Here is a 25,732-nt window from a genome sequence, read left to right on the forward strand (position 1 = left end):
ACAGCCTCCTTATCCGAGGCGAGCAGGACTTCCAGAGACACTCACAGCTCCGCTGAACTTGGCTGCTCATTTTCTGACACACACTGTGGGGGAGCTTGGATAGAGACGTGCCTCCAGTCATTGGAGTGGTCCTGTCACATATAACACACAAGGATACACACATACAGATTTAGACAACACTCATTTCTTACACGCGCACAGAGACACGCGCACACACACAGAGCAGAGCAAACAGTCTCACTCACTTGCTCTCTCTCTCTCCTCCCTCCCATCCACACACACACACACACACACACACACACACACACACGCACACACACACACTCACACACGTACACACAGCACTACAGTATATCAGCGAGCGACTAGCGGCGAGCCAGAGGGGAGTGCAGAAATGAATGTGAAGATTCTGACGCTGGTGATTGTGCTCCTGGTGTCTCTGCTGTGTTCTGCCAGTGCTGGTGAGTAGAAGCGAGGCACCGCTCATGCACCTTCTCTTCTTTTTCCTCCTTCTTCTATTTCTGTCCTGTTTGTGCTCATGCTCAGGCTGATCTGTGTTTGTATGATTGGTTGATCAGTTACCCAGCATGTGTGGGCTCTCGGCAGGATTATAGGAGCACCTGGCTGGGTACAGTACTGCACTGCGGTGGTTCACAAGGCTTCAACTTGAATGTTGTTCTCCTGGCATAGGTGCATCATTATCGTCCCCTCATGAATCCCCCCGTCTCACCTTGATGTGAAGCCAAGCTGCAAATGGAAAACTGAGGGCTTGTCTGTGTCGGGTGATGGATGCATGGCAGAGTGTTGTTATGAAATGTATGCTATGCATGGCACATGTTCCACAAGCCCAGGAGGTAATCTGACAAATTGACGACTTGTGTTCCATCTGACCTGCATTGCATGATGATTATTCCATGACTTTGATTGTGCAGTAGAGCAACACACTGCCTATAGAAGCATTCTGTGGTGATGGTAATGAGGACTGTACAATTGTTGGATGGGTCGGTGAGGGGAACACACACATCCCGGATGCGTGGATCCTCTCTCCCGGGATTCGGTCTTGACGCCTTGTCAGAGTAAATTTCCGTAAAATGCCACTTTAGCCACTGTTGGACTATATCTGGATGCCTGCAAAGTGTAATGTTGCATAGTATTGCCTTGGGAGGGTTTAGGGGTGGCTTCTTTGGGGTGGTGGGGGGGGGGGGGGTGGTGATGGGCCAAGCCTACAGATGTGATGCAGGTAACACTATGGTGTGAAAAAACAACAGTTAGGCCTTGTGTAAACGTCCAAGCCATTCTTGGGATTACCACTTACCTCCCAACTACATTTGCTGGGAAGACAAAAACAGGCTTTAGGTGATTAGGGTTTAGACCGTGAGGTGTGATTGAGTCCATTTTGGTTGCAGTGATAAGCCTACATGCCTGAAATTATAGACTTAGGTAGAAAAGAGAGGCTGTGCAACCAGGGTGCTTTCCATTCTGCATATCGATCCGCCAGAGCGGCACCTTCCACTTCCCCATGCTTCCCTGCACATTTTCCGTACAGCGACACACGCTATTTTTGTCCGATGCTACTGAGCGCACGACTAAATGAGAAGCAATTATCTAGCATCATGGCCAGTGTCGTTTTTCGCACCCCTGTGTGTGGCGAAGCATGTTCGCCACCTCGCGTAGCTCCACGGTGAAAAAACAGGGCTTTTCACCACTGCTTATCCGTCTTAGTGTTTGTTCCAGTCATGCCGCTTATGTGCTTCCCATTCCTAGCCCTCCTAACTCCCGGGCTGCTACCGTATAGTACCAGAACTCCATTGATGGCGAGGAAGGGAAAAAAGGGAGCTGGTAGAGCTGAAGGGAGGCAAGTGTGTTGCGACGGTGCTGGGTGTGGAGAGGGATACTAGCTGGAGTGTGTCTGCTCGGCACAAGCAGCATGCACCGTCACGGAAAGGTGTCAGAAGAAGCTCTTCCATGTAGGCAGTGGGTGTGAAGTCTTTTATCTTGAGACAAATGCTCTTCCGATTCATTGGGCATCTGTCTAAGCCGTGTGCGTGTGTGTGTGTGTGCGTGCGTGCGTGCGTGTGTGTGTGTGTGTGTGTGTGAAAGAAGGCAAAATGCACAGGGAAGCTGCATCCAAGGAATTATAGTGTTGAATTATGAAGTGAGACTAGATTTTCAGGTTTATACTCATGGTGGTGTTTAAGCCAGAGGATATATTGACTGGAAAGCATCATTTTGTCAATGAGAGGTTTCAACAATGGTAGCATCGTTGACAAAACGTTTTCCTTGCGAAACCGACTGAAAACACTGTAAGCATGTGACCGGCCAATCGTCATCGACTTCAGTTTATGAATGAACACTATGTGATGGTTTGAATACAATTAGTCAACAATTGTTTTTATGGGAATAAATCAATTGAGGACAACAATAAAAAAGTGCAATTCATAAAACCGTGTTTTTTAACCCCCCCCCCCCCCCCCATAAATAAATAAATAAATTAAGAATTTGCCATGTTTTGGAGGTTGTCAAAGGCTTTCTCAAACTACGTCACTACTTGGAGCCCCTAGGGGGCTACAAAACATGTTTTTGTTGGTTTATATTTGTTTTGACATGTTAAACAGCTCTGCTTAAAATTCATTTGAACAAAACCTTGCAAAAACATTTGGAAAAACATTGAAAAAAACCCTGGAAAATCGTACAAGAACAGCTGAAATTTATTGTGGGCTAATCAGAGGATGCTTTATCTTTAAACTGTGTCAGATGTGTGCTGACTCCCAAAAAACACGTCCCATAAGAGGGTGTGCACACTTGTGCAACCGCATTCATAGAATGATTTTTTTAAATCTATTGATTTGTACACGTTATAGGTCACCTTCATGGTATGAAACATTTTTTTACATTATATAACTAGATCTCATTTTTTTGTAATACAAAAACCTGGCATTTGTAGAATTTTTGTATCCACTGCAGATATTTATCACCTCACTTGAGAAGTGATCTAAGGACAAATGCGACAAAAACATTGCTTTTATTTTTCGTCTTTTTTTTCCTTTTTTTTTTTTGCTTGTCAAGTGCCCATATAAGGCTTCATTTTCATTGAGAATCTCTTTTTGAAAAGCTCCACTTTAGGGCGCCTTTTAAAATGTTTTCACTCTCTTAAACACTGTTGCCATGAAAACTAATGGCCAAAAAGACACTTGTAAAAAAAAAGAACTCAATTAATTTTCAGCTTAAATTGGTGTTGTGGAAATGGTAGCTGAGCACCTTGTAAAATTCAAAATCATCGAACAAAAAAGGAGCATCCTTCTCCATGTAATACTGCCATCCTCTCGCTGTGCACTTCAATTACCCTTCCTTGAAAAGCACTCTGGCTCAAGAGTCAGCTCCAGCTTTAGACATGAGGTATCCATAATTCATCCCTGTGGCCAATCGCTCTTTCTCACTCTGAGTCTTAAGATGTAAACAGTCCTTCCTTGTGTCTGTCGCATGAGCAGCCATCCATTTCTCTGCATCCCATAGCAACACATAATGGCAGCTGGAACACGCACACACACACACACACACACACACACACACACACACACACACACACACACACACACACACACAGATGTAATTGTTCGAGCTGGGTTACACAGGTGAGGTAGTCTGCTTTTATCTGAACGAGAAATCGGCTGCCTGGAAAGCGGGCGATATCATGTGAGCCTGTCAGCGCTGCTATTATTCCGTATGAAACTTTGATGTATTGTTGGGGCTGGATGCACGCATAAGGCACCGCACCGCAGCGCGTTCATGTGCTCAACCGAGTGTTACAGGTCAAAATACAGCCCAAAACAGTGAGGCATCTCAGAAGGGGCCAGAAAACAGCGCGTGGTCTGGACTGATTGGCAAGTGTAAATCATTATGTGGGGCGTGCAAATGCAAAGGGGGTGTTTGTGCCTTTGGATGTGCTGACGGTGACTGAGGAGAGAACAAATGCAGCTAAACATTTCCAGATGCCTAGCAATATCTTTATAAGTGCTGTATGAAAGTGAGGCAGCACTTTGGAAGAATGTTATCATGGGATTATTAGAGAAATGAAGGTGCTGTGAAACATATGCACTGGATATCATGTCACTAATAAACATAGTGGGTCAGAGCTAGACCACTGCAGGAAGAATACAATTTTCCTCAACTAGAGCCAGCAAAATGGGTTGCATGGCAGCCAATAATTGACTCGGCAAGATACGCATACACAACCATTCATTAGGTACACCTCTAACCAAGGAGATCCAAAACAAGAGCTAGAAATTATATTATGAGTATTGTTAGCATTACTTAAAAGTGTTTATCACTGTAGTTGTTGTGAAAATGCATTGCTTCTCATGTAGCTAAAAAATATATTAGAAATGGTGATGCAATATGTGATGTATGGTACAGCAAGCAGTGCCTTGAGAAATGAGAGACCGGACCTTGGAGATTTGAACTGATGTACGCAAACTTGACATATGAGTGCTATGTGGTGGCAGTGAACTTAATTCCAATCATTTTGCATCATTATAAGTAGTTCAAGTAGTAGCACTCTTCTTTGATTGTATCGGCATGACTGTACAGTAATATCCTGCCTCTCAGTGGCCAAGTTGGGTACACCAGAAGGAGCAGCTGAATGAATTTGATTGCAACATTAAATCATGATACACAAACTGTTTAATGGTTTACATCCCAGCTAATTGTTATTTCTTTTTTTACAGTACATTGCTATAGAGTACTATTTTAAGAGGAAAACATTTATAAAAATTAGCCAAAATCCAATTTCCAATAGCGTGATACAATTCATACCAAGTTTCATCATCGTCGTCCTTGTAAATGCTGGCTTGTTCACCAGCTCTTGCATTGAATGGCATGGGATTGAGACCAGGTGTACCCAATATTGTGGCCGAGTGTTTGAAGTGAAGAATGGGTTCCCAATGGAGACGTTCTGGGCTCAAATGAGCACATTTTTAAAGCCATGCAGACGTCTGTATAATACTGGCTGACACAAGCTTTGTGAATGGCACCCACCGCTGCTCCGGTGCAAGTGGGAGTTAAGGAAACCATTTGAGAAAAATCATAAGGCATTTGGTCGGGATTTAAGGCAAACCTTTGGGTCGACGCACCCAGGAGATTCGTGAAGACTTTGGCATATGTGACTGCCGGGTCGCCATATTGCAATTCAGAACCCTTTGAATGAATAAATCTACTCACTTAGATATTCCCTGGAGAGCAGATGCAGCGGAAAGAGGGGGGTGGAGTGGGGGCGGGGGCAAAGACAAGTTACAGAAGAAAAGCTGAGGAACATTAAAATAAAAGGGTGGACTGGGAGCAAGGCTATGTGGGAGCTCGGAGGGTTGTCTCATCGATAATCGCACAGATGGTTCTAGCCAGCAGAAAGCTGACATTGATTTTGTGGATATGTGGTGCAGTCTCGCACCTTGGAGGGCATACAATGTTCATTGAGACGCGAGTTCCATGATCATACTCATAACTTAAAACACTCATATCGCTAATCACCTCTCCTCATTGCAATGAAATGAAAATCCCATTCATCTGCTCCAAACTTCAACAATATTTGAAATGTGTTTTATAATAAATGAATCACACTCTAATATTGCGCTTTATCATAATTAGAGGCAAGGGCTTAATAACATAATTTAATAGAAAGTAAAATATTTTACAGGTTTTGCATCATGATTTGATGCTTCAAGTTACTTGCATATCTTGAGCCATGTGGTGCGTCAGGTACGTTACATTTTTTTGGTAACAGGATTCAAAAATACTTGAACACAGAAAGATGTGATTTGTTCCATTCCAACCGTTGAAGGGTTGATGTTTCATTTAATCAATATTAAACGTGCATCATCCCTGTCATTTAATACACTGACCACCCTCTGCTGGGACTCAGCAGTTAAGTTTAGTTAAGTGCTAAATGACATTTGCCTGGGTGTGTGCACCGTACCGGGACTGAGGAGCTTCCATGACATGTGAGGAAGCGACAGGTAGGACCTTTCTTCAGTGAGGGGTCAAGGGGCTGGAAGCAGGTTCTAAATGACGATACAAAGCACCTGTGAAGTTTGGTGCTTTGCCCTGGTGCATGGAGGGATTTACTGCTGACAGCAAGCAAACGTAATGTCTTGATAGTGCACCGTATTTTCATGTAATATCACACAGTGGTCAACTAGTTAGTTAGCACGTCCGCATCATGGTGCAGAGGTAGGTTAATGGAACACACTAAATTAATTGTCTCTAGGTGTGATTGTAAGATGTTTCTCTAAGTGCGCCCTGCGTTTGGCTGGCAACCATTTGAACACAAATGATGTAGCAACACATGGAGACAGATCATATAAAAATCTTCTGTAGACAATGTAGGCTATGAACTGTCACTTCCATGGGTAAAGATGCCTGTCATGTTCTGCCCCTGTCATCTGAGCAACAAATCCAAACTCGCCATTGACCCTGACATTGTCGCCCATTTACATGTGGCATGCTTTTCAGCCACATTCCGGTTCTTGGGTGAATTTTGAAAAAAAGCATGACATGCCTTGATTTTCGAGTGCCCCAACTTGCAAGTTTTTAGAATTATAAACCGTCACTTAGTCTTATTATTATTATTATTATTATTATTATCATTTATTTTACTTATAAACAGATTAGCAGCATTTCAAGTTCAACAGGGAATTATTTCATTTCCAAGTACATAAAGATATGAGATTAGTTGGGGCAGCAATTCAACTTATAAATCCCCCTTTAAAATGGAGAGGGCATAACCTGAGCTGGGCATGGGGCCGTATGGAGTGGAGAGGGTCAGGTTCTGGCTAACCAGACCTCATGTGATCATCAGAAATTTTCCTTCGGGCCTGCCGTTCTCCCTTAATTAGAGCCAGATAGTCACCGCACTAACCGCTTTCCACCAGTGCCCAGTGAAAATATTATTTACGACCCTCTGTTTAAATATTACGTGTTTATACGTTTATAGCAGTAGTCCTGGCAGAAATAATTCCTGATCAAGATCTGAGTGGACACTTTTATTAACAAGCTACCACAGAATAAATATTGTGCTCTTTGGGAATGCAGGTGCTTTAATTGCTCATTTGAAAAAGACGTCAAAGAACTGCTTTTGGCATGCCGTTTTTGGTAGAAGCCCATACATATTTTTCATCAAGGCTCACAAATTCAGATGTGGCTAAAAATCAACGCACAGCCGGTTGTTCTTAGTCTGAATTGGGACGAGAATAAAGATGCGGGCAAAGAAAGGAGATCTCCCCATTGTAGTGGGATTCGGTCTCAATTTTTCAAGTTTCCCCCGCGGGGGTTGTGGTGTGACAGGGAGCTTTGGGCAACGTGTTTCCATCACGAAGCTATTGTGGCGCCTCTCAAGTGGTTTCAAACTGTCATGTTCGCAGTGTTCTCACTTTGAATGAAACGTTTGAAAATCTCAGCATCCCTCCCATTCCCCATGTAACTGGAGATCACTCACCGGAGAATGAAATCGTGCATTATTCATCAGACTCGTTGCAACGTTGGAATGCATGTGTTGTTGTATGTCAGGTGACTATTTCACTGTTTAAATCTTGTCAGTCAAATGACCTGCCACTGAATAATAGTGGAGGTCTAGCCTATGCACAGGTGGTTCCCCTGGATCACTACCGGGCCCCTTGCCAGGAGAATGGAAACAGATGTTTATAAAATTAGCAAATCCATTTATAAACATTTATCCACATAATGGAAACAGTTTATTCCAAGGGAGACCTTGTGGTTCATCTGCAACGCTGGTGGCTGTCACCGAAGTAATCTTAAATCTCTATCCATCTTATTCATATCTGTTTTTGATGTACACAATCATCCATGTCAGTTATAGATAACCATGACTTCCAAAGATAATTGGGTTCGGTTTAATAAGTACAAATACATCCACGTGTATGGTTCAAAGCAACACAGCATCTTAAGCCCATTGTGCCCAGGTTAAGCATCTGAGCCAACAATATTCCTCTGGTGACGCAGTCTGATGCAACGTGGCTGCTATTTCCTGTCATCACAAGTGTATATACAGGGTGCTGTGGGGAGAGCCAAGGCCCCTGCATAGTGACATTTCCCTCCTGTTTCTCTTCCTCCAGCCTGTCAAATGGGAGAAGGCCGGTCCACAGCCCAGGGGGAGGTGGGATGATGATGACACAGGAGAGAGAGAGAGAGAGAGAGCGAGAGAGAAAGGGAGAGGGCGGGGTCGTGTTTTCCCTTGACCTTGACATGCCGTTTTTAAGGATATTAGCCTCTCAGACAGCTTCAGAATTCTGGATGTCGTGGGACTGCAATCCTGTTCCTCAAGATCCAACTTGCACTAATGTGCAGTGGTGCCTTGAGATACAAGTGACCCGATTTACGAGTTTTTCGAGATAGTCGGCTTCATTCTGTGTAGTTTTTTTTGCTTTGACTTGTAAACAACAATTGCACATTCTAGCTTTGCCTTAGCAGAGAACGCTTAGCTTAATGCTAGCAAAGACAAAAAATGTCATTGACAAAAACTATTTCTCATCAAATGTTGTGATTTTAGAAGCAATTGATATTTGAACAAACATGATGGAGCAACACATTTAGATAGAGATGATATGACAATGGGCGGCCCGGTAGTCCAGTGGTTAGCACGTCGGCTTCACAGTGCAGAGGTACCGGGTTCGATTCCGGCTCCGGCCTCCCTGTGTGGAGTTTGCATGTTCTCCCCGGGCCTGTGTGGGTTTTCTCCGGGTGCTCCGGTTTCCTCCCACATTCCAAAAACATGCATGTCAGGCTGATTGGATGCTCTAAATTGTCCCTAGGTGTGAGTGTGGGCGTGGATGGTTGTTCGTCTCTGTGTGCCCTGCGATTGGCTGGCAACTGATTCAGGGTGTCCCCTGCCTACTGCCCGGAGATGGCTGGGATAGGCTCCAGCACCCCCCGCGACCCTAGTGAGGATCAAGCGGTTCGGAAAATGGATGGATGGATGATATGACAATACTCACAGACATACTGTATATTATTTATCCTCTGCAAAAAGTGAATAATATGACATCATATTCGTGGGCGGCTTACAATTGTAGTTTCATTTTTATTTGCAGTTGGAGAGGAAGAAGTACTATTCTTCTTTGTTTGTGTGTGCATGACTCGTATCTGCGACTAGGTGGCCAAGACACACCAGAAAGAGCAGCACAAGTAATTGTATTGCAGCATTAAATTGTGATGCGTAACCTGTGAAACCCGTTTCTCCATGGTAACTATTACTCCTTTTTCTCAGGCCAAAAAGGGACATGTAGCTAAATCTCAAGAGTTCACCTATGTGTTTTTTTCTGTGAAAAACTGACCTATTCCCATTCATGGGGCTCTTTCAATTACGTTACAGAGTGCAGTCAATGCTCTGGCCAATCAGAAAGTAGTAATTGGTGTCGGAAAAGTATGTTGAGGTGATACATCTGGACACAGAGACAAAAATCTTAGGTTTTTGGGGGAGGAGCAAAGTCTCGCCGATGTTGTTAGGGGAAGTTACAGAGAGTCTTTGCCCTTTTGGTGCTTCATTTTCAAAAGTAAATCATCTGCAAAGCATTTGTTTTGAAGCGCAACATTAGGAGTTTTAAATGGCATTGAAGTGTTTTGGGATGACAGCTTGTGGTAGAGTTATTATAAACGATTAATACAGGCATTTAAAAACATTTTCTGGGCATTGTAATTCATAGTTTCTGTAGGATTTCCTGTAATCCCCATATTGCAACAGCTATTTGCACACAAAAACAACTGCTTTGAGTCAAGACCTTTTCATCCATCCATTATCCAAACCGCTGATCCTGACGAGGGTAGCGGGAGTGTTGGAGCCTATCCCGAAGTGAAAAATGGAGGATATGAGACATTTCATGAGAACTTTAAACAGCAGTCTGTAATCACATATACCCACACAGACTACAATTACCACATTGGTTCCATCCATACAACCAAGGAATGGTTGCCGGCCTCGTTGGTGGATCACTTTGGTCTTGTTTCAATTTCTTCGGTCTTACTTTTGGTGGTAATTATGTATTTTTTTTCTAAGACTGTAGACTTTAACTGGATCCATCTTCGATAACTGCTGTTTGGGCTCTCAGCAGGTGGAGCGAATTCAGATTCTTTTGCCAGAGAAAAGTTTTGAGGAGTTACTTAGTCCTGCTGCCGAAGCACAAAGGCCCCCAACCTTCAGTAACCTTGTAGCCACAAATTCACCCTTCCAACTAGAAGTGTGACTGGGAATAAAGCGACAGGCAGAGTCAAGTAGCGAGGGTAGTCGAGAGCTTCATTAGCCGGCTCAGTGCTGCTGCCGGCGGCCCTTTGAACTGGCAGCGCTCTGATCATCGGTGAGCACGCCGTCTCACACCTCATCATTTCATACGCTCTCTAATTCGGGCACAAGGCAGGCAGGCTGACTCAAAGGGACATCTGCAGAAAGTAGCGGGCTGCTTGTTTTTCATCTGAATTTTCTCTGAACCGTCACTCTGTGGGTATTATGGGGGTTGAGTTAGAAAGCTGCAATAAACGGGAAAAACTTTTCATGCACTTTGGCGCCCTAATGGACAAAGGCGGCCTTCAGCTCGACCACAAGCGCAGCATTATCGCAGCACAACAATGCTGCATATCAAACAGCTCCCAGCCAAAATCAAAGACAACACAAAACAAATCCCCCTGAGGCTGCAGAGGAGGCTTAACATCACAGATAAGATTAATTCCAACTGTAAGGTATGCTGGCACGTTGATGAAATCTATGAGTTTAGAAAAGGGGTGTCGAAACTCCTTTTCCCAGTGCCAGAGGTGCAGACTGCCCATAAAATTTGATGCAGTGCAACTAAATTCATCATCTATTTGCACTGGTGCTACCAGTACACCTGCTGATATAGAAAAACAATAGTTGTTTGTGAATATTTTTGGTTGGTGTTGCTGATAAACTTGCTATACGTGTATCAGATTCAGTTCATTTCCATAAGGTGAAAATGTGAATATTCACTCTGCAAGGTGATTTGTGATTTATGTGTGGCCTTAAATTTTGTCCTTGCACCCTTAAAATTTCAGGTTAGCGGGCACTGTGCTCCGAGTAAAAATAATTGGTCTGAAGATGCGAAAATCCATCCATCATTGTAAATCAGGGGTCTCAAACTCAGGTCCTGGAGGGCCGCTGTCCTGCATGTTTTCCAAGTCTCCCTGTTGCAACACAGCTGATTCAAATGATCAGATCATCAGCAAGCTCTGCGGAAGCCTCACATTGAACCTGTTCATTTGAATCAGGTGTGTTGCAACAGGGAGACTTGGAAAACATACAGGACAGCGGCCCTCCAGGAACTGAGTTTGACATCCCTGTTGTAGGTAAAGATATAAAAAGTAATTTTTTAAAATTAGCTTGCGGAAACAATCTATTCACACTCTTGAATGATGCATAGTCTGAGAAGTTTGGCAAAATTCCGCCCCTTCCCTCACTTGTGGGAGCCAGGATTGAAAGTAGTCCAGACTTTCAAATCGAAGCTCATACAAGTGAGCCAACAACAGTAACAATAATAACAAAATATTTTTGAAGTCTAACATGTGAAAATAGTTAGGTAAGATATATTTGAGTAACCCTGTTTTGTTAAATATGTCACTTTAATGTTTTGATAAAGAAGGAACTGGTCAGCCATGAAGGTAAGTGTGTGAAGATTCAAATTTTCATTTTAAACTGCTTGGTCAGCTCATCATTTGAATTATTATATGACTCATGACTCTAAGCAATTTGAGAAACAGTTTAGGAAATGCTGAATGCTCAAGGTTGTTCAAGACTTTATGTATAGTCAGGGGGTCGGTGTGAGTGCAGATTTTGATGACTTTGAACAAAATTAAGAACAACCTGAACTAATCTGACCTTGACCCATTCACAGCGGTCAAGATTTAGAATTGCGTGACTGCCGATGTGAAAGATGAGAACAAATGTGCTCTTTTTGCCACCAAGTGCAGAAAGCAATTAATGCAATGCTAGCAAACAACATAGGCTGTGTCAATTGTTAATTGCAGCATGTGGAAAGGAAAGCTAAAAAAGGATGACGAGCTGTAGTTTGGACACCCCTGGATTATAATTTGGATGACTTCAACCGACAGTGTGATTGATTTTGCTCCGAACTGAGCGTCTGCATGGTGGCTGCCATGGTAACGTGTCAGCAATTGGTACCACTTTCTGCCGAGGCCCAGAATTACTGAGGGAGGTGAGGGGATGAGCGTCTGTGATGAGACACTAAATGTTGGATTGTGAAGAGCCCCCTACTTGTTTAGACACCTTCCCGTATGTGCAGGATGAACTGCGGCGAGAGCTGACAAATCCCTCATTGCGAAGCTGTGACAGCGCGAGGGCTTATTAAAGGCTAAGAGAATGTTTGGATTCTTCGAACTCAATTAACACTTCATCCCGGCTAAATCATCCTCATCCGCTAATGCGCTTACTCGGTGGCAAGCATCCGCATCCGTCTGACTGTGCGGGTTAGCGTCTTTGCTAACGGTGTGGATTCACCGGCTAATGCCACTCACCTCCTTTTAGTTAATGAAGAAAGGGAGGCAAACGGTAGAGACAGAGGGTCTGCTCCTCCGACGTCACGCGATAACCATGGCTACACCCTCCAGGGAACTCATTCTTCCTCTACACAGTGATGGCAAATGATGTTTGTTTACCCAGAAGGTTTGCACATTGTTCATATAATAGGCTGCGGCCGCAGAGCGTGTTCTTCTCTTCTTTATTTATCATCATCAACAATTGTCAGGAACAAATTGTAATTGTGCGGTTGCAGAGAGACAATCATTGACACTCAATTCTATTGTGTGACCAAAATAGACTCTTTGTACTGACCATTTTTATCCTTCTATCAAAGGGATTTCAAATTCAATCAAATACCAAATGTATGCCCCATTTCAGAGGAGTAAGCCCTGATTTTTACCAACCCAAACACTGAACGTTTTTTATACATGTGTATATATATATATATATATATATATATATATATATATATATTGCTTTTGCAAAAGCACCAAAGGCAAAATTAATATCATTCCGCCATAGTTCGTAAGCTCGGGATGAATCACACCTATTATATTTATGAACCAGTGTTGTAGTCATCAACTCATTGTTCCGAGGGCCGGCGTACTGTATGATCTAGTGAACCACTATTTTTATCATGGGGGATATGTTTGTTTTAAATACACAACATGTAATTCTCTTCTCAGTTTAGTTTGACAATAAAGTACAAATGGGAGTGGAATTAAACAGCTGGAAGTGTTGACTTTCGTTCCTATTGAATATTCCACTGCAACTGAATCATGATCATAATGCAGGGATGTTCTACTTAAATGATGGAGGAGGCCACAATTTTTCATCAGCGCTACTCGGAGACCACGTAGGACCACGCACTTCCTAACCGGATGCACGACAAAAAGGCCATTTGGAATATGGACTGAAAATGTGCTGGCCAGCCAACAGTGTGAAAATCCATGTGTAATTCATGGCCACTGAAATCTATTGGGATTTTTTTTTGTTTTTATTTTTGTTGTAAATTCCAAAAAAAAAAATTCTACAATAGATGTTGATAACCCTTCAATATGCATTTTCCACCAAACACTGGGGTTTGCTCCCCAAAAATAAACCAGAATACACACAAAATAAAAAACTTTTGGAATCTGAATAGAATTAAAACCAAATTAAAATATTGGAAACAAATCCGCATGTGTATGCTGGAGTCCGCTGCAGCAGAGGAAACATGTGTCTAATTTGGGCCCCAAAACGTTTTTGGGGGGTATGATGGTGGATTACTCTGGAGTGACTCAGCAAAACACGGCCGCAGGCCACCAGTTATGCATCACTGATCTTGAACGTACAGAATAAGAATTTAAATGTATTTGTATTTATTTATTTGTGTATTTCTTGACTAACATGCCAAAGTGCCAAATCACACCTTGGCTTGGCATTATAGCCACGCCGCATTTGTCAAATAGCTGCTTGAAAAGTATTTTTGCATTTCTAGCGGTGCCTAAAATCAGTACATAAAGTTACATACACCCTGATGGCAACATTCCATGTTCTTCTCACAGTTTGATCACGCACACATCTCTTTAATCTATAGTCTGTGTCGCGGACGTGTCAGATAAACGATGTGACTAGAGTAAAGTGAACGCAGCAGAGAGATTAATCGCTTGTGAGGAGCTCATCCAACCGTGAGATTTGATTTGATCAATGCGATTGCGACACGGTTGATTCACACTTGGTCGGACGCAGCAGAGCGACGAGCAAGGCGGGTAAACAAACGACCATTAAAATCCGAGCGACAATCAATGGGAGAATATGGAACGTGGATTAACTGTCGGTGGCCACGGTTTACGGTGCTTGTTTACATTTGCTGCCACGTTACCTCCGAACACAGCGGCCTCTGTGTGCTCGCCGCTATTGTTTCTCTCGCCGTCTTGTGTCTGTTAATCTTTGCTGCTCGAATGACAGAAAAATGTGTGTTGTCGCTCCATTTACGAGCGCAGTCGTTTGTTTTGTGGTTGTTTTGGCACTCGGTTCACACAAATCAGCTTTACGACTATTCATAAGCAGCTCGGGCCCATTGACGGCATAGTGATGTGCAGTTTGTTCTCACCAGTCATGAGGGTAGCTGATGAACTTGGCATTAAGCCAGAGAATGGTCGTTTTCCTTCCCTGGAAGTTATATATTATACGCCTTAATGCTGTGATGCTGATGACAGCGCATCAAGGATGAGCTGTCAGCATTCTTCTTTGCACCCAAACCGCGATAAGATGGACAGCAGGCCATTTGAAGAAAGGAAACAGATCGCCTCGGGATGTGTTTCGAAACCAAAACGGAGAATCAAGCAGCTCATCTTTTGCTCTGACAACTATTCGCCACCCTACTTAAACGTAATTTGCATCCTACCATCGCACGCTGTATCCATCTCCGCTGAAACAACCGACATTCTTCAAATTCTCCATATATGAAACTTTAATTTGAGAATTAGCAACGGGAAGATAAGAGTTCAGAGATGAGAGAAGAGGGTGTCCAAGGTCATCAGAGAGAAGAGCTAAGAGGATTCTTGATGTCAGCCATATGTTACCCGGCGAGCTTTGTGCTTTTGCAGCTTAAGAGAAACACGGGCATCTCTCCTGGGAAAATATTAAAGCAGATAATAAAGGGACTGTTTCCAATTTCAGTTGTTTGTGGAGATAAACTATGCATTAGGTGCATATATATATATATATATATATATATATTCTCACATACACACACACACACACACACATCTTTTTTCCCACGACAACAACCAAAAATCCATATCCTGTTTCTCGTCTGTATTGCACAGGGCTGATATGTTGCTGTCTGTCAAATAAGTCACACTGTAATACTTTCTTCACTGGTTGCACGTGTTTATCTATATTGCCAGTCTGATCACTGGGCAGTTTTGACGGAATGGATTTATTGAGATTGGCCAATATGTTCCTCCCAGTGCACAGCGGTTGCTGACAGGCTGCTGTGCCGGTGGATTTCTAAATTGTCTCATTGCAGCCCTGGGATGAGATAGTATCAGTAACTGGGACTGCAGATGAGTTTTGGTGGCCTGATTGTGTCATTTTGTTGATCCACTGGACATAAAGGTGTGATGGCCGCTGTAAGTGCAATACCAAATCTTTAAATGATGGTATATGTTATATTTAGAATGTGTATTTCTTCCCAAAATCTGTGATAATCTTTCTAGTGCCATTCAAACTTTCCTATAAGAAACATCGTCATTGCCACCATTAGCTATGTAGTTGTCTGTCTTTTTTGCCAACTCCTCAGGTGTCTTTGAGGCACAAGTGGACACCTTAAAAATTTTGAATGGTGCAAGCATGTTGTGTATGTGATTTAAAGGTGACTTTACTGTGCCTAGATAATGAGTTTCTTCACCAGACGAAAGGCTAAATCCTTCCAGGATGCTTCAATTTGCCCTAAAACCTAGCTAAACAAGGCGTGTATTAACGTTCAGCCTCATGGATTGGAAAGAAATGATCAAAATATTTTAAGAATATGCAAACGTCCCTCTTTTATTCTGCATCGAGGAACAATAACAAAAGGATAATGTGCAGATTACAGCTCCTTGCGGTAAAGATGGGCTTTAGAGGCGGAAATGTGCAACAGAGATTTTTTTTCCCTCCCCCAGTCTGTGAATTAGCCTAGTGTTCTGCCACAAATATAGCGTGTAATATGCTTGCTAAAGGGGATTAGTGTGGAAATGGAACTCGAGATGTCTGGCATTTCAGGGATAACGTACAAAATACTCAATGAACGAGCTCAGTGACACAGTTCATGAATGCCATTCAAATGCTCCCAGTTGTTCTTTTGACATTTCTTCTTCAGATGGTGCAGCTGAAGGTTGCTAATCATAGAAAAAGCTTCAAAAGCCATTCTAACCACTCACAAAATCAACCTCGGGGACCTTACAGAAGAATGTTTGGAGAGTATGAAGCTTTCACTCGCATTATATATGAATGCTAAGTGTGTGTGGGGTGGGGGGGGGGGTCCACCTTCAAAATCAATCTACCAATCTACACCCTCGGACAGGGATGGGCAACTGGTGGTCCACATGCAGCCCCCACTGACCCTTTAAAGCCTCACATCACCTGAAAAAACACTGACAAGTGTGAATTATGAAGCTGCTTCTTTTCAAAAAATTTTTTTGTTGAAACTTTTATTTTTGGGAGGTTTGTTTGTTTTGTGCTGTTTTTTTTTTCTGTTTTGGGAGGATGGACAACCTCCATTTTCCCTGGGAAATTCATATTTGTGGTTTATCATCTCTTTTTTCTGAAGAATTTCTAGCGTTTACAAACAAACAAAAACAATCTCATACATTTCACTGGGCATCAATTATATGCGGATCTTCGCGATTTGAAGGCTGGCCAGATCCCTATACCTCACGAATGCGAGGGATACGATTTTAGGTTGTAATGTCACCATTCGGCACTCGATGGAAGACATCGCTTGGTAGTGCTTACACTGAGTCTTCTCCCACCCTACACAGGAGTAGGCCTAATAATTTTGGAATGACATGCATATACAAATGTTCGGTGAGTTGATTTTGCACTTAGAGTTAGTTTGCTACTCAGCAGTTTTGTGCTGTCCTTGAATGGTAATTTTGATACCTTTTTGCACGAGAAAAAAATATCACGGTTTGTGGTTATTTTTTCGTTGAAGGCTGGATCTTTTATGCATGCATTGACAATGACATATATTAAGAGACCGTAATGCTCTTTAGTTGAATACAAAAACAGACACGCAGATATTTTGTCCATGTTTAGAATGGCATCACTATTCAGAATTTATTCTGACTTTAAGAGAGGAAACTGCTGTGTGTATCTCACCAAAGCACAAATTATAAGTGTATCGGAGGAGACTTGCCAGGTATAAATGTTGGTAGAATACGTACCCATTAATGAAAGGTTGGCAACTTGACACCAAAAATTGGGCAAAAAAAAAGCAACCAACCAAAAAACAACAACAACAACAACATCCCAGCTGCTTAACATTCAGTAATGTCAATTCTATGAAAAATGCAGCAGGTTTTTTTTTTTAAACTTCAGGCAAACGTTTTCTCTGACTTGAGCTGCTGATTCCCTTCCAGCCTCACCTCTGCAGTCCACCCTGTGTCTTATCTCAAGCTGTGTCCTCAAGCGAGCCCTTGTAAAGCTTCCAAAGGTCACACTTTGGGAGCTCTAAAAATGGTGCCAGTGTCTCTGAGCAAACAGGAATGTCATGACCCCTATGTCAGTACTTTGAATCAGCTTTTGACAGTGCCCAGTAGGAATTGGTGTTCTCTCTGTTTTTGTTTTGAAGAAGTCTTAGGGATGCAGAGGAGATGGGCGATGGGTGAACTAAAATTGAAAAAAGGAAACAGATGGAAGACTGAACTGGTTTCTAATAAGAATAAATTAGAAATCGGAATAGAAACGCATCAATCCTTACAAAAATTTCTCCTCAGCTCAGCTCAGTTGTAGTAAACACCCCAGAGTACATGTGTCCTATGGGGTGATATAAATTTGATATGGAGTCAATGATTACCATAAATATCCCATTGCAAATCAGTGAGTTTTCAGTTTATGAAATTTTGAGCACTCCGAGGCACAACAGAGGTGGACCACAGGGTCTTACACAAACCAGGCCAGACTTCAGCAATGGCTAAGAACATCTGGGATTACTCTCAAACACTCCGGCGTTCATGCGCGCGCGCGCACACACACACACACACACACACACACTCAGCCTCATTTCTAATCTTGGGACCTAACAAAGCGACAGGGTCCACCTCGGCAAGATTCTGTCACTGTGAGGTGTTTATTAGAATCTACAGGCAGAGTGACCGTGACATGAAACACAAGAGATGAGCTGTTTAAATTTGCTCTCTATTAGCTCCCGCCACACACAGTAGATGAACAATGATGCGGGGTAGGCTCAAAAAAATGAAAATACCTATAGATGTCTCATGGGGCCTCACCCGTTATCTCCTTGGGTTTTTTTCCACATTCGGTTAGTAGAGCATCATCAAAATGTGATTGGAATTTATTGGTTATATATCTGTGTTGGATCTTGCAGGTCCAATGGCCTCCATGGATCACGGCAGAGAGCTGGAGGAAGCAGCTCCAGTGAGAAAGCTGGTGCAGCAAAGCCCTTCGAGGGGCGGTCAGAGCCACAGGCCAGCCGGCTGGAAGAGGAGACGCCCACGGCCCCGTCTTTCCCACAAGGGCCCAATGCCGTTCTAGAGCAAGGTGAGGTTGAAGGCTCGTCACCTTTCTTGGGCAGCGTTCAGTCAATTTGAAAGGTTCCTGAGCATAAAACAGTCAAAATGTCACAATAGTCCCGGAAAGTCTGAATTCACCAAAAGAATGCTATTGTTGACTTGAGAAGAAAGGGCATGTCTCAACAGATTAATGAACTCGCTTGCCTTTATTGTGTGACAGAGGTGGGTCCTTCGGCAATGTCATTCATTTAACCATATGGGAGATTGATATTGTTAGAAACTTAACCTTTGGGTTGATTGCACTGGAATAAATGGGTTCTGTCCAGCGGACCGAGTCAATTATAAATAACTTTAACAGAGATAACACTTTCGAGAGTTGGGTTTCTCATCTAAACCTCCGGTGCTTAAAAGAATGTTTAACTTTGCTGTCAAGCCAAACAAGCCGTTGTGTGAAAAATCCCTGATCAAAAATCTGAGACAATATTTTACTTCTCACCTATTCAGTTTGATTTTCTGGGCTGAACCAAAGCAAACTCCCTGTATTTCAAAAGAAAACAGACGAGGAGTCACCGAGAAACTAAAACATGCTGAGGCCACATGATCAGATGTATAGTGTATACACATGGTTGGCCTATGCACTCACCAGTGTTTGCACATTGCGCAATGTCTGAATGTAAAGCAACAGCAACATGTTCGTATGTATGCGTTCAGAAACACAAGATGCATGAGGGCATCTTTCCCAAATGTGCTAAGAAACATAGGAACACTCCGCCACTCCCCAGGAGGTTCCATGCAAAAAAACAAAACACTGACCTGCAGAGGCCGACCATAAATTCAAGTGAGTTGAGGCTGCAGCCTGTTGATGTCTTGGCATGGTTAATCAGTTTCGAGGAATGTGAACGGTGAGGCGGAGGTTTTACAATCCGCAGAGAATTATGATCTTCATTGTGTTTTTCTATTTTTTAGTCGTAGTTCCTTTTAAGTTGATTATCGTGCCTTCCATTCAGGACTCTCAAGGGCGCAGAACAATACTAAACAATGAGTGACATTCAGAAATAACACGCATTTGACAGAACCTTAGTCACCCGGTATTCTTGGTCGAACCATAAAAAAGAGAAAAAGTGAGAACCCTCAGAACCATTTGTGACTGCTCAGTGTTTGCAACACAATAAGAAAGTGGCCATTCCCTTTCAGTAAATCACAACGCTGTCTCTGCAAACATCATTTAACACCCCTCTCTAGATCAAAGTCTGCTAATTTACAGACTTATAGGAAAAGGTTAGGTGGCTAGGGGTGGGGTCGTAGAACTAGCCTGGTAGTACCAGTAAAATTGTTGGAATAAGGACCCCAAAAGAGACTAAATCTCATTTGCTTCGGATATCAAGTCATCACTGTGTATTCCTCAATTTTAGGACAAAAAGGGAATATATTTCCTGCATCCATGAGTCCATTTGGCTGCAATGACTTCAACGCCAAGAATGTACAATCACAACCACATCCAAAACTACAGCCGAGTCAAATATTGGTGGCTCCCATCCACCCTCTGAGTGCCATTGAGCAGTATCTCGCCACCCGAATATCCGATGATCTTTGGACAGATCATTTTTTATTCTGTGAGACGCCACGGGCAATGTGAACGTCTCATCCTGACATGTTCCAGATGTGTGATGAAAGACATCTTCTTGATCGCAAGCTCTCACATTCAAACATTCCGTTCGGCCAATTTGATAAAAGCCAAGCGTCGAAAAGCCAGACGGACGACAGGATATTACACATTTTGAAGCCACGGGCGATTTCTGGAAGCCCTATGACGGCCTTTGTGAGAAAGCTTTGTGCTTAATGCTCCAGTGATTTTTTTTTTTTCCCATCAAAAATGAAGAGGCGTTCTACAAGTCCTCCTTTGGGATAAGGGGTTCGGTTCCACTCTGTGGTTGTGTGTGTGAATGGTTGTTCGTCACAATATGTGCCCTGCAACTGACTGGCGATCAGTTCAGGGTGTAGTCTGCCTTTTGCCCGTAGTCAGCTGGGTTAGGCTCCAGCACCCCCCGCAACCACGTTCAGGATAAGCGGTGTTGAAAACGGATGGATGGATAAGGGGTATGACCTCAAGCAGCTGTAGTGACATCATTATGAGGACCCAGCAAACAAAATAGGTAGACAACTCTACGCAGATCAGATCCATGCGCGTCAATTCAGTGGGCATTACATGACTGCAGAACTATGCTAACCTGAAAGAAAAAAGAATGGGCCCTGATCAGTTAAAGCAACTTGTTTTCATGCAACAGAGCTCAAACTTATAGGGAATCTTGGGAAATGATCACAGGCTGGGCGAAGATAAAACGCTAAAGGAAGATAAAAGATATCCTTTTGGAGACGCGCTGATCCTGTGTCGCAGGTGTAGAATAAAGTTGGGTTTGTGTGGTAGATGAGACATATACTGTGGAACTCTTGACTAAAGGCCCTATGAAATCTGGTTGAGACATGTCTGGATAAAGCTTTACATCACTCTTTCTTCAAAGCAACACGTGGTGCCGCACAAAGAAAGTTCTGTTTGATGTCGCTCAACGGGACGGGAAATTGACATGTCTGTGTGAGTCATGAACAACAACAACAAAAAAAGAAAGAAACAAGAAGGCACGTGCCGATCATACTTTTGTGTTTCTGTTTTGTAGGCACTGCTTTAAGCGCCCTCCCCCAGGTTCTGATTTCTATGCTCTTCCTTTGCCATGGGGGGCCTTGCTGCTAAAGGGCCTCTGCTTGCCCAGCCTGAAGAGTGATGTCCATAGCACCTGCTGGGTCTTCAAGCAACTCTGTCCACAAAAAAAAAAAATCAGGACAAGCCGCTCAATCCTTAGCTCGAAGGAGGAATGAGAGAAGGCAATGATTGGAGGGCGGGGGGAAGGGGGAGTTTTTGAGCCCCTAGCTATCTGAATCTATTCCTCTGTCACCTTAAATGACTTGAGCTCTCTGTTTTCTCGCAAATTTTGTTTTTTTTTCTTTTCCTATCATTTACCTTTTAGACAACGATCATAGCTGTGTCTTACACACTTAGCATGACATGGTTCAGACTCTCTCTCTTACAGCATCCGCCATTTCTCCATTGTGTAGTTTTCCTTCAGTTAGTGTAACTTGAGGTTACTGTGGCCCCCGATTTTGTCACTTTGTAGCAGCTTAATGGCGATGGTTAAGGAAGAAGGCGCTAATCATACAATGGTTAATTAGGTATAGATCATTCTTATTCTTATCATCATTTGAAGGTCTGGATTTCTTCTACTACTTCATGCGCGATGATAAAAGCAGGAGTGTTGCATCTGACTGTGCTTTGCATCTTCGAATGCCATCCACATACAGCTTCATTTTCAACTGGAACTGTGTCACACATAATATCCAAATGGTCTCTTTAGATGACAGAACTTCTTCTATGTTTAGGAGATTCTGAAATCTGAAGCTTGTTTGGTGTTCGGAAATGCCCTCAAGCTCTGTAGCAGTATGCATCAACTCAAATAAGTCTTAAAACTCAAATCTCATTTTCAAGCCTGACTCCAAAAGCCGAGTACCTTCCTGCCACATGACTGTTAACTGGCAGGGGCGGTCTGCGCCACAGACAGACCCGCCATGCCTTTTAATAAAGTGCCAAATAATGGAGCCTCTTCACAAATGTTGACTGGTTGTGAAGAAGTTGCCTCTGTTTTTCGAGTTTTGAAACACTGACATGCATTTCAAGTCAGGGGTGACTCAAATTTGACCTATATAATTTCGATTTGACTAAAATAACTAGAATGGCACTACACCCTTGTCCAAAATACTTCTGGTTTGGATCAGTTGAATTCTACACCTTCAAAAACAGTCATCTTCTTGATGCCTGGATTTATTGCCCTGCATTACTTATAAGAAAGCCACACAAATGAGAAATCTCGCAGAATACTCACCCACCTTTACTCCATTATTCCTTGGCTCATGTGCCAAATCTAGATTAGTCCATTACTAATGGTCCTGCTGTCTAATCCTATCTTGACTTTTAAACCTTTGATCAAACAATATGCCTTTGCATCATACTGGAATACATCACTGTTTATCTATTCGCTTTGTGTTTCGGTCTTTATTTTTTTTCCTCAGGGTGCTAGCATAGAGGCTTTTACTAGAGCAGTCTATCATATAAAACAATCATAGAGTTCGCAACATTTAAAGCTTATAATCGACATATTTTCGTAAACAGCATTATTCTCATTGCGTGTAGTACAATATAACCATGTATCCACGCCGGGGCCCTTTGCAGAGGTGATCTTTTGCCTACTTCGAGTCGGGTACAGTTGCCTTGCCAGTCCACCAGCTCTTCCACAGCACAGGTGGTTGAGGCTTTGATCCTTACCCTCATTAAAACTCAGAGTTAATCTTTCTCAGATGGATCTGCTCGAGGCTGACCGGGAGCACGTAGACTGAATTTGTTGGTTAAATTGGCTTAGACTGGAACCCCAGCATTCAACTCCAATCCCTCAATGCCCTCCGTCACTGGTTCAGTGTGTAACCGTGTCAAACACAAGGACCTTTCATCGCCATTTGTTAGGCATTGAGGACCAAAGCGCAAACTGTACCGTAGTTTACATAACATTTTTAACTTCAAGCCCAGTCCTCCGTTTCAGTTTCGCTCTTTGTCACTGTGTCTCATGCAAATATTTTCATCAAATGAATAGGCTCATAAGCCTTGATAAAGAGAGCACCAAAAAACACCGTGGTAGTCAACACTGCCAAGATTATACCATGATCGAAAATGTATTCAGCCCTGGAGCACTGTGAAGCGTAATAATTCCAGTTCCGCCGTAATTATTTTTTTTCATATCCTCTCAGACAGAGATGTAGATTTCATTAACGCTCCTCGGGTGTGAGGTGTTCTATGATGGGGGAAGATAGCTGGGGGACAAAAGTCCTGATGTTGGAAGTCGTGACAAGGGGTTCGTATTGATATCTGCCACCCCCCCCCCCCACCCCATCTCGGAAGTTATTGTAAATGGAGCCGAACGTCTGTATCCGCACTGTTCGTCATGAATGTATCCTCACCATCTGCACCAGCCGCGCTGCCCTTCAAGAGACCGGAGCAAACCGACGTCAGCGCTTTTGGAATCTTGCTGGATCCAAAATTCAAAGACACGTATCACACAGATCCAAAGTATACGGTTTGAAGTAATCTCAACAAATAAGCGTGGCTTTACGCCAAGGCCTCTCTGCATGGGCTCGCCAGGCTGCACTTTTGCAATTACATTATGCTGCTGGAAAAATACACCCTGAAAACAAGAGTCCCTTGGTTTGAAATGGTTTTCCAGTGTGTTGTGACGATTTTATCTTGTCTGTTTTGGTTTTGTTTTGGTTTTTTTTTTTGTCTAGCTGGTTGTCCAAAGCTTACCTTTTTGACTACAGTCTGAAACGTTGTATCTTTTGTGGATGTGACAATATAGAAAAGTAGTCTGCAGCACAATATGTCATGGAAACGTGAAAGCTTTCAGGCATCCTCTTTTTTTTGTAGAACGTAGCCCAGAGCACATCAGGTTAATGGGCCTTGTGGTGAGGAAGGACAAGCATGTTCGGGCTCGGCCTGAAATGGTAAACCAATACATTATGCTCGAGGAGCTAAACCATTTGCCCTAATGGTTTTTTTCCCCAGCAAGACTTACACAAGAGAAACCCTACTTTGTCTCTCACTGTTCTCTCCGGTTCTTCATCTCTGTGACCGAGTAATGTTCCTATGCACTTGTTAGCATGTTTTCCTTCTCGAAAATGTTTGTTCTGACACCTTGCCCCCACGTTTTTGTTGTTCATATTCATTTGATCGGGAGTGAGAATTTACAATGATTTGTGTGTTATTCGTCAAGTAACACAAGTTTCACTAAGCAAATTTGTTTTAAACCCAGTATCATTTAATACTTCGGCTTACAAAATAATGCAAAATTAGAGACAGAAATTCGCACTAGACATTCCATCATTTTACCGAAACACATCATGTCAGCCTTCAGCATGGGTACCGTTTAATCCTGTGTATTCAAATCGTTAGGGCCACCCAAAGGATAACTAGTTTTTTTTTTCTCCCGTGGGAAACGACTATGAACTGACATTATCTCGGAGCTTGGCAAATGAGACTGCCTACACCTAGAATAGCACACAGGCCCCCCTCCTGCCCTGATTGTGACACATTCTCAATCCATGTGAAAAGCGTTACGCCCACCGCGCGGGGAGACTTGCGGGCTGGCATAACAGTGTTACTAGGTCTCGAGCAGTAAGACAATGTATTACTCCTATATTCTGTTTTAAGGTGTGTGCGCAATATTACTCACCAGGCCAAATGTACAGTCCCCTGTCTCTGTTTTGATGTTGAACTGGGCAAAATTAAATGACAAATAAAATAAAACAAGTGTATCAGAAATGGTTGAAATACTGTGTACATATTTGAACTTTTGGTTTCTAATTTATAAAAGATAAGCTTTAGCTCTTGGAGTACTTATTTTATTTGATTTTTTTTCCTTTCATGCGTAGCTTTGTGTTTTTATTTTCTATTTCTGTAAAGTGTGTAAATATATCTTTATGATAATAAGTAATATTAAAAATCTTATTTTAAGAAAATATGGTGTGGAGTTGTCTTTGGCTGAGAAAAGAAAAGCAAACAAAATGACATGGTCCCTTTCATGCAGGTGCTGAGCAGCTGATAGAATAGGTTAAAAAACAAAACAACCCCCCCCCCCCCAGAAAATTCATAATACAGTAGTTAACCGTTGATGGTCCAAAAAGACAATATTGCCAAGTAGCAGCAGACCCCCATATCCCCTCCAAATTTAGCTTAGCTTAGTTTGGCATGGTTTGTTACTTCTATCAATTAGTGGTTGACAGAATGCTTTTGGAGTTCATTCCTGCATGTTTTGAAAATAAGTCATGTTTAAAAAAATAGTGGCTATATGATTACCGGTAACTTAAGCGGGTA

The 25,732-nt window shown here is 42.7% G+C and overlaps 1 protein-coding gene across 1 annotated transcript; it reads left to right on the top strand.

The window, feature by feature from the left end:
* Positions 1–25,173, top strand: apln (apelin). The gene is made up of 3 exons (XM_086138375.1): positions 1–461; positions 18,624–18,796; positions 21,441–25,173. Exons 1-2 carry the CDS (start codon positions 395–397, stop codon positions 18,788–18,790), a joined length of 234 nt encoding a protein of 77 aa, XP_085994501.1. The 5' UTR covers positions 1–394; the 3' UTR covers positions 18,791–18,796; positions 21,441–25,173.
* Positions 25,174–25,732: the final 559 nt, after the last annotated feature.

Source organism: Hippocampus guttulatus, chromosome 2 (genome assembly GCF_054856545.1).
Source record: "Hippocampus guttulatus isolate MCC_2025c chromosome 2, RoL_Hgut_1.0, whole genome shotgun sequence".
NCBI lineage: Eukaryota > Metazoa > Chordata > Actinopteri > Syngnathiformes > Syngnathidae > Hippocampus > Hippocampus guttulatus.